The sequence below is a fragment of the Filicampus tigris genome, chromosome 9, assembly GCF_054856515.1.
Source record: "Filicampus tigris isolate MCC_2025a chromosome 9, RoL_Ftig_1.0, whole genome shotgun sequence".
In the NCBI taxonomy this organism is placed as follows: Eukaryota; Metazoa; Chordata; class Actinopteri; order Syngnathiformes; family Syngnathidae; genus Filicampus; species Filicampus tigris.
The window spans coordinates 18,508,389-18,525,788 of record NC_141225.1 but is presented as its reverse complement, the minus strand read 5'-3'; the positions used below and the strand labels follow the sequence as shown (position 1 = coordinate 18,525,788).

The following is a 17,400-nucleotide window of genomic DNA, read 5'->3' as shown; positions in this document are numbered from 1 at the left end:
TATGTCTTTACAGAAGTCACGTCTGAATTCAAAACGTATTTCCAAGAGGATTTGTGGAGTTTAATTTAAGATCTTCAGCTAAACTAAGATGCAGGTGAATGCCTGCTACTGTGTGAGATGCGGTAGCAACAGATATGATGTGATGTTAGGGGAAAAACAAGTCCTTGAGTAATTGCAGTAGTTTGATTTTTAAAAAATGCTTTTTTTGGTTTGGTGTGCACTGTCGGGAAGAAAAAAAAAAGTCAAGTGAGCCGCAAAAACAGTTGTTCATAGTATGCATTACGGTAACATTCCTCCAAGGTGCAGCGAAGGCCAACTTCAAAAGAAAAAGCCTACCAAACAATAAACAGCGTGTTAACATAGTGCACAATATGAACAATCATTGTGGTGGCGGGCTTGACTTGTCTTGTCTTTCTGACTAGAGGCTGGCCCGAGCCCAGTTTTGATTGCCAGCACATACTGCTGCCACCAACATCAACACAACGGCATCCCGAAATCATGTTTAATCGCGAATTAAGGACGCTACAAAAATGCAAGTTAATTGCGCTGTTCTTGTTAAGAATTGTATTTGGCAGCAAGTGCACGGTATAGGCTGGCAACAGCCGTGGGCTACTTTTCAAAGGCAATTCAATAGGCGAAACTGAATCTGCACACTCACTTTTGATGCTGACACAGTTGTACAGTTCCCACTGATCCATTTTCAAACAAACAAGGCTTATTCAAAAGTGCTGTTTTAGCTAGCAAAAGTGCTACTAGTACTAAGGTTCTGACATCACGTCGTTCCAAAGTCCCAAAACTTACCTTCTAATAAGGCAAGAAAACAGTTTGCTGCTATGCTGTATTCAAATTTAAGAAAAAAATGTTGCTTATCGAAAATGAAAAACAATCCAGCATTCATTATTAAGTGAAATGCCTTTTCTCTTGGAGGGAAACTACGAAAAACATGCCTCACTGAATGCATCAGTTCTAAACACGCACACGAACAAACAACAATGGAAGAGGACAAGTGTCTCCTGTACTTCTTTCTCTGCATGTGACTGTTGGTCACAGTAAAGGGAAAAAAATTCATAAGAGCAAGGGGGAGCAAGAAAACTGAGGGATGCAGCAAATATTGCAGCATCCAAAGCTAGAACACAGCACTGTTTTTTTTCCTCATTTCTAGCTGTGTATCATCAAATGTTACAAAGAGGTGGCAATGACGAATCTGCTTGGCCAGTGGCTGACCAAAAGTGGTTTGTATCACCCATACAATAATGACTTGGCATTGACTTACATATACGTGCTCTTGCCAATGGAAAAGTGTCAATGGCGAGGAGAGTTCATAATTACTGAAAGTTCTTCTGTCATGTTTTCACGATGAGAAAAAACAAACAGTTGACAAATAAAAATGGGACCAGCAGAGAAAAAAACTATTGGCAAGAGAAAATGACATTATAAAAGATGAATTTAGAGCAAAAATTGGTAATGGGAGGCCAACACAAAGCAAGAAAAAAATGGCTACAGCTACATATAGAATATGGTGGCGTGATTCTTAGCCTTTCACAACCCACCCATCCTTCAGCAGTGAGTAAATAGAATAATTACCGGACGGTCAGTGTAGTGTGAAATGACAGTGACCACAGCACAATGAAATGCTGTCCAAATGCAGACAGAACATGACAAGCACACAGTCGCCTGAATGCAGAGTGAGTCCGTATGTGTGGCCGAGGATTGTCAAAGTTTGCGTGAGCACTGCAAAATAATAAACAATAAGATGGAGATTGTGGCGACACAAAATGCTCATCTTACCAGCAAAATTGCACTCAACTGATCTTGTAACCTTTTTTCACACAGCAATGAACAGTGCACAGCAAACCATGCCTAATGTAATTTTAAGTGGTCCGAATTTTGGGCTTGAATTGTGCTATTGTGCTATGCGGCGAGTGAATGAATAGTCTAGAATGCTAATGAAATGCAAAAATGTCCAAATAAACTTCCTGCCACTGCTTTTTCAAGCATACTACTACATTGCATTGAGAGCATTATGAAAAAAATCTCTGTTTATTAGCTGCTACATGATACTCACCGGCGCAAGCATGGAAAAAGAAAACATGAACTGGATTGGTCTCTCTCTTTCCTCTCCCAAAAATGGCTAGACAAGGCAACAGGGTGTAAACTGGCATCACCTGCAGACTGGCAGTGCCAATTTGGCAGCAGGTTTTTCTTTTCTTTTTTTTTTTTTGCCGGTGAGCTTTGAGATCTGCTATCCCACAGGAAAACATGTTCTTTTGGGGACATCATGCTGTTTGTGTTTACCATCAACAAACTGCATCTTCTCACTGACTCAACTATTAAAAAGACCAAGTCTGTTGGCACTTTAATGCTGTAAGCGAAAGACAGGAATGATAGTGATTGCAACGTATAAATAATCAATGCTGAAATTAGAAACAGTTCAACATGTCCTTGTACATTTTGGTTCACAGTCAGTCAGTCAGTCACGTCAGGTTCTCTCCAGAGCAAAGAAATAATATTTGTCACCAGCAAAGGAAATTGAATAACCAACAAAAGAATAAAGTGACACATGCAAGGCATATTTACCTAACTGAAATCTATCTACCTATATATCTAAGAAAGTTAACAAAATATGGCCCTCCCATACAAGGCTAAAAACGGAAGTCATACCTGATGTTAGCCTCTGCTTTGGTGGCTGCCTGGTTATACTGTTCAGCCGTCTGCTGGTAAGTCTCAAGGTTCTGGTGGCAAAGAGACGTGGATAAAGAAATGTGAGATCCAGATTATACCCGGGAATATTACATGACTGTTGATATGATGCGTCTTTTTCAGAAATCACTTGTGCATATGCAGCTTTTAATGATGTAACAAAGTTATCTTGCACATAACAGAATATTACTGTACACATCTAAATTCAAATGAATGCATTGGCAATTGGTTTCTTCACAGAATTTAATATCCGAGCACTAATAAGGTAACAAGACAAGCAAAATGATAAGGCATCCTCAAAAATGTCAAATGCTCCCTAAATAGAGACCTTTGAATTCACAGCACCACCAGCAAACCTGAATGCCGATGGCCATCTGACAGGCCATAATGCTTTATTTCATGTTGGGAGAGTGGCATTTAAACTGCAATTACTGCACAGAAAGAGCTTAAGTCATGTGGACGAGGTCATATGCAGGCCTCCTCTATGGGAGTAATCAGTGGTTACAGCGCTTAGCTGTACTACATTGTCGCCTTAAACACTCACAATAGAAGGAAAAGGAAAGGAAAAAGTCAAAGCAATTTTCCACCTATACAGCCTAACAAACCTCCAAAGTCAAATTCTACCAAAAGATGTACAATTTGACCAAACATTTTCAGAAAAAGTATCCCTAAAAAAAAAAAAATAAGAAAAAAAATCCAAATTCAACCATGAATATTTTTTTTTAAATCCCAAATGGTGTCCCATGAGGTCAACTCTCTCTCTCTCTTGTCATTGTCTCAACGGTCTTTATACATACAGCATTCACAACTTTAACCACTGCGGCACTGGTGCTTTTACTTAATTATTCCCGATATTCCAATAGACAGGCTGATAGTGGAGGAAGATTATTGAAATAAGTGTGCAGGGAAAGCGATGGGATCAACAATACGCTCGTATGCTATCCCCTGCTTTCATTTCTTCTAGTGCCTCCTAGTCATTCTCATATCTTTTTATTTCACACTGATCCGCATCCTTCTACTGATCCTAATGTCTGGTGTTGAAAAAGACTTAAGTCATTTCACAGATAGTTTTCTGAATCCTATCGGCAAGTATGAACTGCAGTGTAATAGTCTGCCCTCGATACTCTGCTGCTCTTCAAAAAAAAGTCAGCAATCCAAAGTCTAATGGCAAGGAAGAATATTGAAAATGCACAAGGCAGAGCGATACATGGCCCGACCAACAACCCGTATAATGTTGTGCTGTGTGGATTTCAACCACTAAGAAAGAAAGGAAATGAGATAAGTTCTCATTTTGGATTCTGAAAAAATACTGGAGGTACATTTATGGAAGACTAATTCTAATTTTTGAATATTTTCTTGTTTTAAAAGTTGTGCTAGAAGATGAGTAAAAACACTCATTTGCATGCCGATTACGGTTATATGGTTGCATTATATCCAATGAGTCCGTCAGTATGCCCGTGGAGAAAATTGTTGGTGTCCCTCTGTTAATGAAAGAAAACCCAACAGTGGTCATAAAAGTAACTTGAATCTGACAAAAAATAATAATACATTTAAAGAAATATGAAAATTATCCAACAAAAACGAAGACATTGCTTCTGAATTGCGGTTCATCAGAATTATTACCCCGCTATTTTAGGGGGATAAGGACAGGATCAATCCGCATATTTTCCAAAATACTGATAAACCTCCAAGATACATTTTTCAAGAAAAATTGTGGTTTGCTCCAATCAGTTTCACAGCTCGGAGAAATTCTCTTCCAAAAAACCCTTCCATTAGCCTAACAAGCATGTTTTGGGATTTTGCGAGGAAGCTGGAGTACTTGTAGAAAACTCACACTCATGCACTGGGAGAACATGCAAACTCGTTTGGTGAATCATGATATGAAAATGTAATTTTTACACTACTTTATGACCCGGACTTTCTGCTTCATCAAAGGGAATAAGTGACATTCCAGGAAGGGCTGTGTGATTGTGATGACAGGCAGGTACAGTAGCTCCTCAATTGAGAGTGTTGGAGAGGCTGGAGTGGGGGATGTTTGCATTAAGCTATATTTTGCATTATTATTATTTTCTTGTCTAGTGCAAGAACAGACTAACGACGCATATTCAGCTCTTTGACATCAGAGGAATGTCAACGCTATCAGTAGCACACACAAAAAGCAAGCTCTTCACACTCATTTGCACATGTGGGGACAAAAGCCCAGGAGAGAGACAGTCAAGGGGAATGATAACCCTCAACAGCAGAAAGCTATGATTTTGGGGGTGTAGGAAAGGCTCATGAAGGGGATTAGTGTGGGTGCATGGGAGATGAGTGTGTGGGTGTAATCTTGCATACATGCAGGTGTGTGACTAAATCTTTGTATGTGCGTGAACAGTTGTTCCAATGGTGCTTGCATGCATCTTCAGACGGCAGTCTTGGATTGAGATGGCCTGATGTCAGAGTGTGGAGGGAGTGGTTTTTCCACGCTCCCCAATCGGACGAAGGCAGATTTTTTTTTTTTTTTTTTTTTTAACGGAGCTGAGCGACAACAAAGGAAGGGGATAGGGGATTAAAAGAGGTGAATTTTAAACCAACACTTGTTTACAGAGTCACAGGCTCTGTTGCCACATAGGATGACATTCTGCACCTGCACCTCAACAGATTAGGAAGTCATACATGAATACGCAAGAGAGCAGCCCCAGCAGGGAGTGTATCGTTACGTCTTGTGTATCGTTAGTACTGTAAATTAACCTCTATGTATGGGGCAGTAAAAGATTGACATATCACAACTACGTCGGCAGTGACAGTGAAATCTGCAACAGTAAACACAAATATACACATGTGCACACACATTTGTGTCCGCGTGGATCCAAAATCCATTTGTGGCCTTTAAGCAAACACAGTAATCTGTGTTATCATTCATCCCTTTGGCACACTCAAACCACAGCGTGTTTGTGTCCATCAATACCACACACATAAACACAGCTATTGTTAATACAAAGTTAAATGTTGATTCAGTGAATGATCACACACCAATTAGCGTGGAAGTCCTCAACTAATCTGGTTGTTCTAACCTTTTATTTAAATATGCATGTGTGCGAACATGTACTGTAATTTACAGACTGTAAAACTGCTACTTTTTGTGCCCACACACTTTGAACTCTGCGGCTTGACCAATGAGGCGGCTAATATATGGATTTACGGGTTAACGCTCTTCTTGTTACCGATACATTAAAAAACACACATCTAAAGACAAGATACCCCAATCTATGACATGACTATGCAGATAATACGTATCTTTTTGAACGCGGATACCAGAAAATCGGGGGACCGTATAATACAATACAGAGGGGAAAAAAAATTCTGACGGGCAATTTGGGGTGGGGTAATATAAACAGGGGCAAGTTAATCTCAAGAAATTACAGAAATTAAAGTTTAAATGCGGCCTATACGAGTAAATGTACTTGTTTTTCTTATTTTAATTCAGCGGGTTTGGCTTATGTACAGGTCCGCTCAATATTCCTGAATTTACGGTGAATGTGTGTGGGTGTGCGTGCTTCATCGATATCGCTCACAAAATACTGCTGGTGAGGGCCACTTGAAACATATCTTTGCTGAAAAATGGATACCACGTGCATGGATATTTGTTCATGACAGGAGAAAACTTGATGTTTAGCTCTTTTTCTGCATTAATGAGTGTGACCCAAGACAGTACATCACAAATGAATTTTGAAGAGGCCATTAATTTCACCTTAAGGGAATTTTCCACAGGTATGGGAGAGTGAAGATAGGCAGAAAAAGGTGGAGAGGGCAGAGAAGGAGACCTGGATGAATTAAGTGCTAGATTGGAAACGGAAGAGAAGAGAAGAAGAAGAGAAGGCGGGCGATAGATGCCTGCTCAGGAGAGACTGTCTGCTTAATTCATAGTCCATATAGCTTCTTTATCTCTTGCTTTCAGTCCCCCTCTTTCTTACTCCCTCATCCACATGCAGGTCAGCTGCGAGCAAGTAAGGGTGGAAAATGTCTAGGAAAGGGGACTGTGGCAGCAAATGCAGAAAGATAGAGCATCCTCCACTCTTCTGTCAATCATTCTCACCCATCAAGCATTGCCGGGTGTGCTGCTCGCCATGCCATTTAACTTAACTATGTCGGCGTATTTTTTTTTTTCCTCAGTGGGTTAAAGAAAGCTAGTGCCAGGGACCAGATAAGGTCCACTCTGCCTGATGGGGCCCTGCTGGAAGGTGCGAATGATGGTCTCAAGTGAAAACCGCAAAAAAGGGTTGCCAGTGGAAGCAAGGTTATAGGATGAGCCAATATTTGCAGTGTATATCTGTATGAAGGGTTGTGAAAATAAACAATGGCAAAAGTGTAATACCCAACGTCTTCATTCATCACAATTAATTCTAATGAATCTAAATGCGCTGCTGATATTTAAGTGTCAGCAGCAAATCTTTAACAGGGTGAACGATTCGTTAGCATGTTTGCCTCAGTGTTTGAATCTCCATGAAACATCTGTGTATGGAGTTTCTATGTCCAATATTTAGTAATAAAACAAAAAGCAAAGTTTTTGATAACCGTAGCCAGAGCAGAAGGTCAACAGTACCTCACATTATTGCACGAAAGTGGCAGTGATAACAAAACAAATTATTAAACTTAATTTTTCTGGTTGATTTGACAACTTTCCCCCCCCCCATGCTACAATTTAACAGGCAACTCTTTAGTTAACTTAACATTAGCAATAAGCTACACTGCATTTACTTTTGAGTCTTTTATAACAAAACTAAACAAATGTTGCTTCAGGCCACCAATTTCAGCGTGCTTCTCTGTGCTTTTATTACCTCTTTTTTTCCTTCCCATGCACTGATTTCAGCCTCTCGCATCTTTTCCTTTACTTTGGTGTCCATCAGTCACTAAGAGCAAGAAATCATACGCCAGTCTCGACCCTGCACCTCACAGCCATTTAACAAATGTACCAAGTAAAATGGAAGTAACATTTATAAAACCACTGTGCTTGTGGCTTTTACAGGGTGCAAAATATGAACGCATTAGTGTTCCAAGTTGAAAAGAACCATGTCGTAATTTTTTAAAAGCACACAATAAAGTATGTCTTTGATTTTTGCCCCCCCCCCCCCCCCCCATAAAAAAAAAATAAGTAAATGAATTCAGGGTCGCTAGCAAAGGGACATAGCAAAGCAGAACATTTGATTAGGCAACCGAGGCTCTCCAAGTGAAACGTCTCTTGAGTGCAGGTCTATCAGCACCGACTTCTGACTCTGACAGACTCTCATTTGCCTGCTGAAACTTTCGGTTCATTTACATTTTGACATTGCCATGGAGGCTTGACATTTCTGCGAGAGGGAAGAGTGTCTTGTGTGTGGGTGAGAGTTTACTCTCGGGGGAATAAGAATTGTTGTGATACACTCAAGGTATGACGACATCTCTCTGGAAGCATGCACCATTTTTGGCTCGTTAGAGGGATAACACATGTCAACATTTCAGAGAGCAGCGGTCTATCTACATAAACGGAGCATCGTTTAGTTGAATGTATTGCAGTAAGGTCCTGACCGTTTCTGGGAAGAAAGATTCCTTACAGGCATTCTTTTATGTGTAAGACATTTATCAGCGAGGGACTCCTTAATTTAATAATACAAATACGGTATGATTGGAATATGTAAATGTAGTTCTTACTTTCTTCTCCAGTATCTCAAGTTGATCTTTGTAGAAGCTGGAAATGCTGACCAACTCTTGCTCCTTCCTCAGCAACTGTCTGGCCTGTGAAAGAGCAGGGACAGGAGAAAGGTTAAGAAGCTGAATTTTGCAAGGAAAATAAGGCACTAGATCAAGTCTGCAACCTTCAGGTTGAAAGACAATCACTCTATCACCTGAGCCATGCCACCCTAAATACTAATGAAGATAAAACAAGTACCAAAGTATGGGGTGTCCCATTTAACATCGTTTGAAATATAAATATTTGAATAACAATGCGTCGTAGGCAAAGAACATTAAATGGACTTCAGGCTAAAAAATACTTAATGATTACTACCAGCACAATAGTCGCAACTCACTGTTAAGTATGTAGGTGCAAAATACTCAGTGGTACAAAATACTGGGGCACATATCCTATTTAATCAATAAATCAGTCTAATTAAAACCCTTATTTTCATGCACAGTCCATAAAGGCAGGACTGGTTGGGCTTGGTGACCTCAGTCTCATCAAACATCTTTGAGATGTTCTACAACAGCGTTTGTGAGCCTCTGGTCCAACTTGAGACCTCACAAATTCTTCTTGCAGACCACCACAGGGCAAAGGCTTCGTTTGGATGCCTAAATAACACACGAGAAACTAGAAGCTAACCCATGGAAATTGTAATTCTTGGATGTATTTTTAATAATTGTTTACTCTAAAATGATAATCCATTTATTTACAAGTTTAATTTTGCCCTGAAACTTGTTTTTATATATTGTTTGTTTAAAAGCGGTGCTGTAAAAATCCAGATGTTTTTCCTAACATGATTAATTGTGATTATCATTTTGGCCAGAATCGTGAAGCCCTTAAAGCGGAAGTCAAGGCAAACATTTTTTTTTTCAAGAATATGTTCCATGCAAGCCCACTAGATGAAACAGGTCATTCGGATAAATACTGCCTTTGTGGCGTATGGGTTAATCCACTCGTTTTTAGCCACTCTGGGGGCGGCCATTTTGAAAATGACATCACTACTGCTCACAACGCCCAATCACGGCTCAGATTCAGAAAACGGGTCAGTCGTGATTGGTTGTTGTGAGTAGTTGTGATGTCATTTTCAGTCGACAGAAGACAAAATGGCCGCCCCCATAGAGGGCTAAAAACAAGTGCATTTTGCTGACTTCCGCTTTAAGTGTCCCAATACTTACAGTGTGTCTTTACACTGCAATACTTTCTCCCAATATTGTCGTACACTGCACAATAACAATAAATATTCTAATTATAATTATAGAATATAGTCCATGATTTTAGGGGATATCAATTATAATATATGTAAAGGAAACACATTCAATGCATAACAGAACCCTAAAAAAAAACAAAAAAAAAACTCAAATGACTATCAAACGTGTGCATATACTGCTTGTAGCAGAACTTACAAAACGACTTGCAGTGCATGCAGCAGTGGCAGCAAGAACTGGCAGGGCTGATGGTAGCTTTAAGATGAGATGAAATGCTTTAACATGACCACTGAGCCCAGCTTTTTACAGGCGGCAAGATGGCTGAAGAAAGAGACGTTGTTTTGGGCCATGGCAGCATGCAAGCAGAGCAAGATAGAGGGTAAACGTCATTAAGGCTCTCGGCGCAACACAAGACGGAAGTCTGACTGAAGTCACGGCCGTACGTGCAGCATGAAAAAAATATGTCCTTGCACACTAAACCATAACGTGAAAATTGGGGATGAACATTACAGCGGAACCTCAACTCTAAGATCACGACAAGGAGTTGGGTATTGAGGATTTTTGGGTAAAAGATGTCTTCAAAGATGTACAAATTCTAGACAACTAACTGCTAAAATATTTGACATCTGCATATCACACAAGCTATCATGTTATTTCAGACAGCATCAAGTGGTTAACTCTGCTTGTGGGTTTCACTTTTTCCTCTTGCTTTGGACATGGTGTGGTCTGGTGTGGACAATAATAAACAAGGACCATGAGAAGAGAATAATAGCCACACCAAGTTATCATGACTCCCAAATACTTTAGTCCAGAATTATCAAGTGTTTCAGTGTCATGATAAATGTAGATGACCCCCTTGAGCCCAAAAAATTATTCCCAAAGTAATGACTCACAATGTTACATTTTATTTTGGCAACCAAACAAATCAAAGGTTGGCCGGAGTCATGGCTTCGAGATTGATGGTGTTTAACCTCGGCGGTTCCACTGTAATCAGACACAAGTACAACATACTCAGAGACAGGAGGATATACGGAGGATAAATAATATGGAGCAAGAGCGGTGGTACTAAAAGAAAACATAGACATGGCCAAAAGTGATAGATTCACAGAAGCACTCAATAGCACAACACAGAATGGAAGAAGTTAGTTATTAGTGACTTAGAAAGACTGTGGCGAAAATATCACACACTTTAAGTCATTGAAGAGTTTGCTGTGATTTTATTGGCTCTGAACTGAAAGTGCTCCACTCATCCGTAAAGCTGTGAAGGGGCACCTGTGTATTAATATATAATCAATGTATGCTTGGCAACTCCTCAACACACTGCGTCCAGACAAAAAAAGATGATGATGGGGAAAATTTGCTTGGAGTGAGGCAGCAAAAAAATGCTACGGTAGGATATAAATGAACTAATTATACAAAAACTATTTATAAGGGAAAAAAAAAAACTGTGACAGGACAGTGTGCTCACACGCACAGGTAATGCTTCACATGGAGGAAAAGGATGTGCTCGTACAGTTTTCTGTGCTCTTTGCTGATACATGCTCACACAGAGATTGACATTACACTTATTGTAATCCAGTCTTATCCCAATTTAACAGGCATCTGCATCCCTAAAGAGCATATCTGCAAATCCTCATACTGTGCTGCTCACTGCACTTTTTTTTTTTCTTACTGCAGCGGCTGTTTGATGCTCAAGGGCCCCGTGTGTGCGGGTGTGTGTGCGTGCGTGTGTAAAATCACCTCCGCCAGCAGCACAGATGATGTGTAATTTTCTGGCTGAATACCTCCCAAAGTGTTGTTGTGTGGAATGGTGCTGGAAACACACTCACAGCCTCGCTTTAATGCACAATGAAAACATGACATTTGAATAGAGTGTGTGTGTGTGCGTGTGTGGGTGTGTGTGCGTGTGTGTCAGAGAGAGAGAGAGAGAGAGAGAGAAAGAAAGTGTGATAGAGAGAGATGTATGGAAAGAACAAGAAGAAGCAAAAGACACCAGCAATAGCAGTGTTGCTTACCCAGGCATCTAAATCGGCAGGCTAGAAGAGAAGAAGGTTCAGGGTTGAGTATGAAAGCAGAAGAAAGTCACTGAGATGAGAGAAATGGTAAGGGTAGGAAAATGACGGAAGGGTAGAGCATGAAAGAGTGCTATTGATTTAAAAAGGGAAGGATGAATCAAACTGAAGTTAGAAATGGCAGGGGTGATGATGAACATCATCACTATGTATGTACAAAGACAAATAGGTACACTGAAAAAGTGGATTGAATTGATCCAATTTTATTTCACCAAGTGCTTGCATGAAATAATATAATTTGGATACATTTTTGAAGTAGATGTATGGTCTACTTAAAAAATGTATTTGGATCCAGATGATTTCATTTTGTGCCACCAATTGATGAGTAATTTCAACATTTTTGGGGGGGAGTATATAACTAGAGAAGAAAGTTACATAATAAATCAACAGAACAGTCTGGACGTCTGATGGCAATTTGTATTTTGTCCATCACAAGACTCCCCCCTCTCCCCTGCACCCCATCAAAGACATAAAGAAAATAAATAAATGAGAGAATTGACCCTGAACCCTCATTGACAAGCAGTGCTGAAAATTGACTTTATGAAAGTAATTATTGACAGTTAATAAGAGACTTTCCACCGATCTGATCAGCTAAATCGATTCGATTTAACATATTTTATCAATTTTGGGATCGGCCGTAATGTCGTAATTCGCCAATCAAATCAAAGACATCATTACTCGGCTCAGCAAATTGAGACATTACTGCCACAAATTAATTTTGGCCGTGTCACTGACAGATGCAACCGATGCATTATATTAACTTTATTTTGCCTCACTCAGATGGCTGATTTTGTACAACTCCCGACCTCAAACATGAATGCACAGAATAATCTGATTTAATCACTAGTGCGTCCATCCTTGTGGGTCTGACATCGCTGCATGTCATCCACCTACACAGGCACCTATTTATTAACCTTCTGTCTTTGCTAATCCTTTGAAAACCCACCTCCTCCTACTTCAGGGAGATATAAACAAGATACAGGCAAATACTTGATACTCAATGTGTAGACTCCCTTCAAATGGGGGCCAATAAAGTCAATGTTGGCTATTGAATTATTTTATGGCTCAACCATAACTAAAAGGCCATACAGCCAACAATAAAAAAAAAAAGCTGAGCTATTACCTGCTATGTGCATACACAGCTAATAAGCCCCATGACAGTTGAAGTCCACAAGGTTTTTTATCGAATGCATTGTACAGAACTGCGCTTGTGTACTGTACACCCTTCATTTTGTAAAAGCGCAGGCCTGAAAATAATTTTTCAAGCACTGTTAAGCAATATATTTTAACATATGTTGATGTGATAACATTTAAATGGCACACCAATTGTTTTGAGATATTACAATCAGACAGTATTCATTTATAATAAGTATAAAGTATCTTTAAAAGAATTATAGTGCTTTAAAAATTAGTTATAAATCCATTAATCTACTGTCCATTTTTGTGCCCAAGCTCTGTTACTGTTACTGTCTGTTTTACCGTTTATAACTTCATCTGCATTGCTGTTGAAAGCAGTCATAACGCATGATCCAACGGTATGACTGCTTGACAATGTTAGAATGCATTTGTCGCAATATAATCAGAAAATTGGAGCATTGGACAAGTATAGGACAAGCTTGTATCATTCATGCTTTGGCCACACACATACAAGTGCCCCCCCAGGAGACACAGATTAGAGCAGAGTGCAACTTTCATGTTGCCATGCCTCATTTAAAAAACAAAAACAAAAAAAAAAAACATTGGGTAAAAAAGACAAAGATAGAGACAAATACAATATAATGCAACTTTATTTATATAGCGCTTTCATAACAGCTACAGCTGTAACAAAGCACGTTATATAACACTAACAAAAATAGCAATAATTATAGAAGTGAAAGCAATAAATTAAAACACAAATTACTATAAACAGTAGACACCGGAAAACTGCCAGTCTCACGTCAGATCAAATGCCAAAGAACACAAATGTGTCTTCAAATGGGTTTTAAAAATGGACAGAGATGGGGCTTGCCTAACACTTAATGGAAGGTCATTCCAAAGGGAAGAACCAGCAACAGAAAAGGCTTGATCCCCTGTTGAAAATAATAATAAATAAAAAAAACTCCTATACAAAATACATATAATCCTCATTACAAAGACTATGCAGGATACACCTTCACTGATACTGTGAAGGTGTGTTGTAGATTGAATTAGTTACGTTATGATAATGTTGACGTTACGGTGATGGCAAAACCAAGTTGTATGAGATTAAAGTTGAGGGAAAGGGGAAAATACGCTGTAAATTAAATCAAATATTGAGTACATGTTTATGGATGGACATTTGTTTCACTTAGGTTGCACCATCAGGACACAACCTAATCTCTTGGCAACAAACTTCCACAGTCAGCCAACCCTGAGTGTGTGCGTGCGTGCGTGTGTGCGTGCATGCGTGACAGAGGGACAAGATGGGATGTTTTCCTCCCCAACGCCACTTAACATTGTGACAAATCTATTACCTAAATAGGAAATCATGCAAATGTTACATTTGAATAAATGTTTGTGTTTGAGAAGAGGGAGTTTTGGTGTGGATTTCTACTTGAGAGTCAGAAGAGGAAAGATGATGATGAATGGTCAGAATAATAATTAGCCAGTAGAATGTCACTGGCAGAATCAGTTTATGATGTCAAACTTCTGCTTTGGCTTTTTAATTGAGGGGCAAAAATGCAATGGAATGTGAGACTGCCATGCACGATGTGTTCTCTGTCATCTATAAGTATTTATAAAGAACATGTAATAATAACCATAATTGACATGTGCGACTCATAAAGCACCTTGTAACTTTGTTTAGAAAGGAGCTACGGTATATAAATAAAGTTATGGTTATTCTATTTTTATCATCACAAAATTTGGAAAGCATGTCTATCATGAGTTTTATGTTTGATCTTATGTACAGCAATCTGTTACAGCTGCGGTATTGTTTTTAATAGCTCAATAAATAAAGTTGTGTTGAGATGAGTATATTCACAAAAAAAGTCTTAAAAAAAAAAGACAAGAAGTATGCCATTTTGGTTTGAAGTGGGCATTTTACCATAGTTTAGGACATTTCCAGGCTGCTTAAAATAAACTTTTCGACGTGACTATCCGTTTTCTACTAAATTTGAACCGCACATGGTCAGGCAACTAAAGTTGAGGACTCACTTTAAAATATAAAACTAAAATCCACAAAGTCAGGGCAATTTTTTGTGTGTGATGAAGGCCACGCCCTGAAAGAAATTCCTAGGTGCGCCCTACTGGCAGAAATTTATAGACGGATAACGTCCGGACGCTCCGATTTACTTCAGACCCTGTAAAGTGGCATTGGGTCATTCGCCAGTTCACTTTTAAAAACGTGATATTTCCATATCATGTTATAGAAGCGGTGGCATATGTATGTGCATTTCTAAGGTTTTTACAAAATATCCTTGACCAGCTCACAAATCAAAGTGTTTTAGAGTTTAAAACAACTTCCTCCCATCCATCAATGTTTACTCTTTGTTTACTCTTAATCAGAACACACTCCAAGTGTAGGAGCAGTTAGTTTCTACGGACACGCCCCAAAATCTTGAAAGAAGTCTTCTTAGAAGAGTAGATGCAGTTATTGCTGCAAAAGGGAGACTTCTATTCTAACTTCTAATGACCTGATGTCACAATCATTGTTGCTTGTAGTGTTGTGGGATGAAGGAAGGAACTCCTGATTATCAGGAGACCGCAAGAAGGGAGATACATAGCAGCTAGACAGAGAAAGAGGTCAGCTGATTATGAAAAAGTGGAACATCGGAAATGGAACCAGACAAAATAAAAACAATTATATTATTGAGCATGGGTCGCCAACCTATTTTCAAAATGAGAGCTGCTTCTTGGGTACTACTTAATGCGAAGGGATAACAATTTGATACAAAACTTTGAAATAACAAATTTGATTGAACTACCTTTAATTATATGTTAATGTTAATAATTTTGCGATAATCATGAAGGCAATGATCATGGTAATGATTTCTCACAATAATTAGTCAACAATTATTTAACGAGGTATCAAACGGTTGAGTATTAAAATGCAACCCTTTATTTCTTTAATGTTGTGTGTTAACATTTTCTAATGATCAATTCTACAACATTCCTTGGAAATCACAATGGAATTACTGGTGAACTATTGTTGGAAAAGGCTCAGGTTACTGATGTGGTCCTTGGGCATGATGTTGGTTGATGGCGCCTATTATAGAGTCCGTCGAGGGAGCGATGACAAGGCAAAAAACAACAACAACAAAAAGCACAGGCCCTCCTGTCTTTCTCAAACATTACTAATTAGCATTTCCATATAAAGCGTGGTTGTGCAGAACTAAAGTTGCAGCAAGTCACTGACTCTCCTCCAGAATTTCAACTAGCGGTCACCGTGCTAGCTTATTCCCCAAAAAACAGGAGCAGATGGTCAAACTGAGATGTGTCAGGGTGAAGCCACTGAAAGCCCCAAGCAGACCCTCGACACTCCGAAGACATATGACACACACCAGCAACAATGCAGTCTGTTGTTTTTGTTGTTCATCAAAATACTACAGTGAAGTATTTGCTGAAAAACTGCCCAAATCACATTTTCTTTTTCTGTAACATTGTGAGATGCCACCAAAATGCCAAGCTGAAGTATGTTGAAGTGATACATCTTGACTGTTCAAAAATGTAGGTAGGGAAGGAGCTAAGTTTAACCCACGTTGTTCAGGAGAGCCTTTCAGCATGTAGGCCTGTGTTTTTGCTCGTCTGTGTGACTATCAAGAAACTCAAGCTAACAAACGACGGAGCACTCATTATTGCTTGACAATTGGTATTTTATAGGTTGGGAAATGAGCAACTTATGACTTTTAAATGTCCATTCATTGCCTTTGGTGGGAATGTTGCCCCCACCAACGTGGACGCTACGGGATGTTGCATTGCATGGCTGCAACTGCACGCTAGCATGGCTAATCTTCTATTAAGACCTGCGGCCAGTGCAGTTCTGCTACGAGTTTGAGTAAGAGTTGTCGGCAAACCGAGCTTGATAGACAGGCTCCAGGACCAAAATCGGAAGTCAACATCCAACACAAATTCACTCGCAAAGTGGATTGCCCTGGAATGCAAACCGACTGCTAATAGTGGTCGTAGATAAAGGGTTAGAAAATGTGCTACAGATAGTGCCACGTGATCTAGCTTTTCAACTGCCATGCAGAAGAATTTTTAAAGGCAATACTTCTTCTGAAATAACTGTCCTTAAATGGCACTAAAACGTTTAGTCTGTTCTTTGCTGGCTAGGAATATGTTCTATTTGTTTTTCTACTGTTTTGTATTGAAATGCAGTTTAATGCATTTTTCCAGAGTCAAGAATATTCACTCCAGTGTCTCATATGTTATTCAATCGTCCCCTAAAATTCATTAAAAAAAAAAAAGCTTTTAGAGTCAAATACAATGCGATTTTTACTATAGGAAATCAGAAGCTTTACTTACTGACAGTTATTTTCAATTCACGGCAGGGCTTGATCCCATAATTAGCGAGGATTTACTGTACTTTGACAGAGCAAAATCTAGGATATTTGACAGAGTTTTTTTTGGGGGGGTATGTTCTTCTGCTTCTTGACTATGATTAACCAGAACTTTAATTGTCCCAGCTCAATCAATACCGCATGTGAATTTGTGTGCAAGCTTCAGGGAAACATTCCTCCCGTGAACAACAGGTCTTGCCCTGCTGTCT

General features: G+C 39.3%; 1 protein-coding gene across 2 annotated transcripts in view; it reads right to left on the bottom strand.

The window, feature by feature from the left end:
• The window catches only part of chchd6b (coiled-coil-helix-coiled-coil-helix domain containing 6b), a 42,870-nt gene that overhangs the window by 17,761 nt on the left and 7,709 nt on the right, over positions 1-17,400 (bottom strand). Inside the window, exons 5-7 of one of the 2 annotated variants that reach the window (XM_086041886.1) lie at positions 11,616-11,636; positions 8,368-8,451; positions 2,662-2,732 (exon numbers count right to left, since the gene is read on the bottom strand). In XM_086041886.1, coding sequence (XP_085898012.1) covers positions 2,662-2,732; positions 8,368-8,451; positions 11,616-11,636 — 176 coding nt within the window. The remainder of the gene's footprint in view (positions 1-2,661; positions 2,733-8,367; positions 8,452-11,615; positions 11,637-17,400) is intronic. The other variant, XM_086041887.1, reaches the window with a different exon arrangement.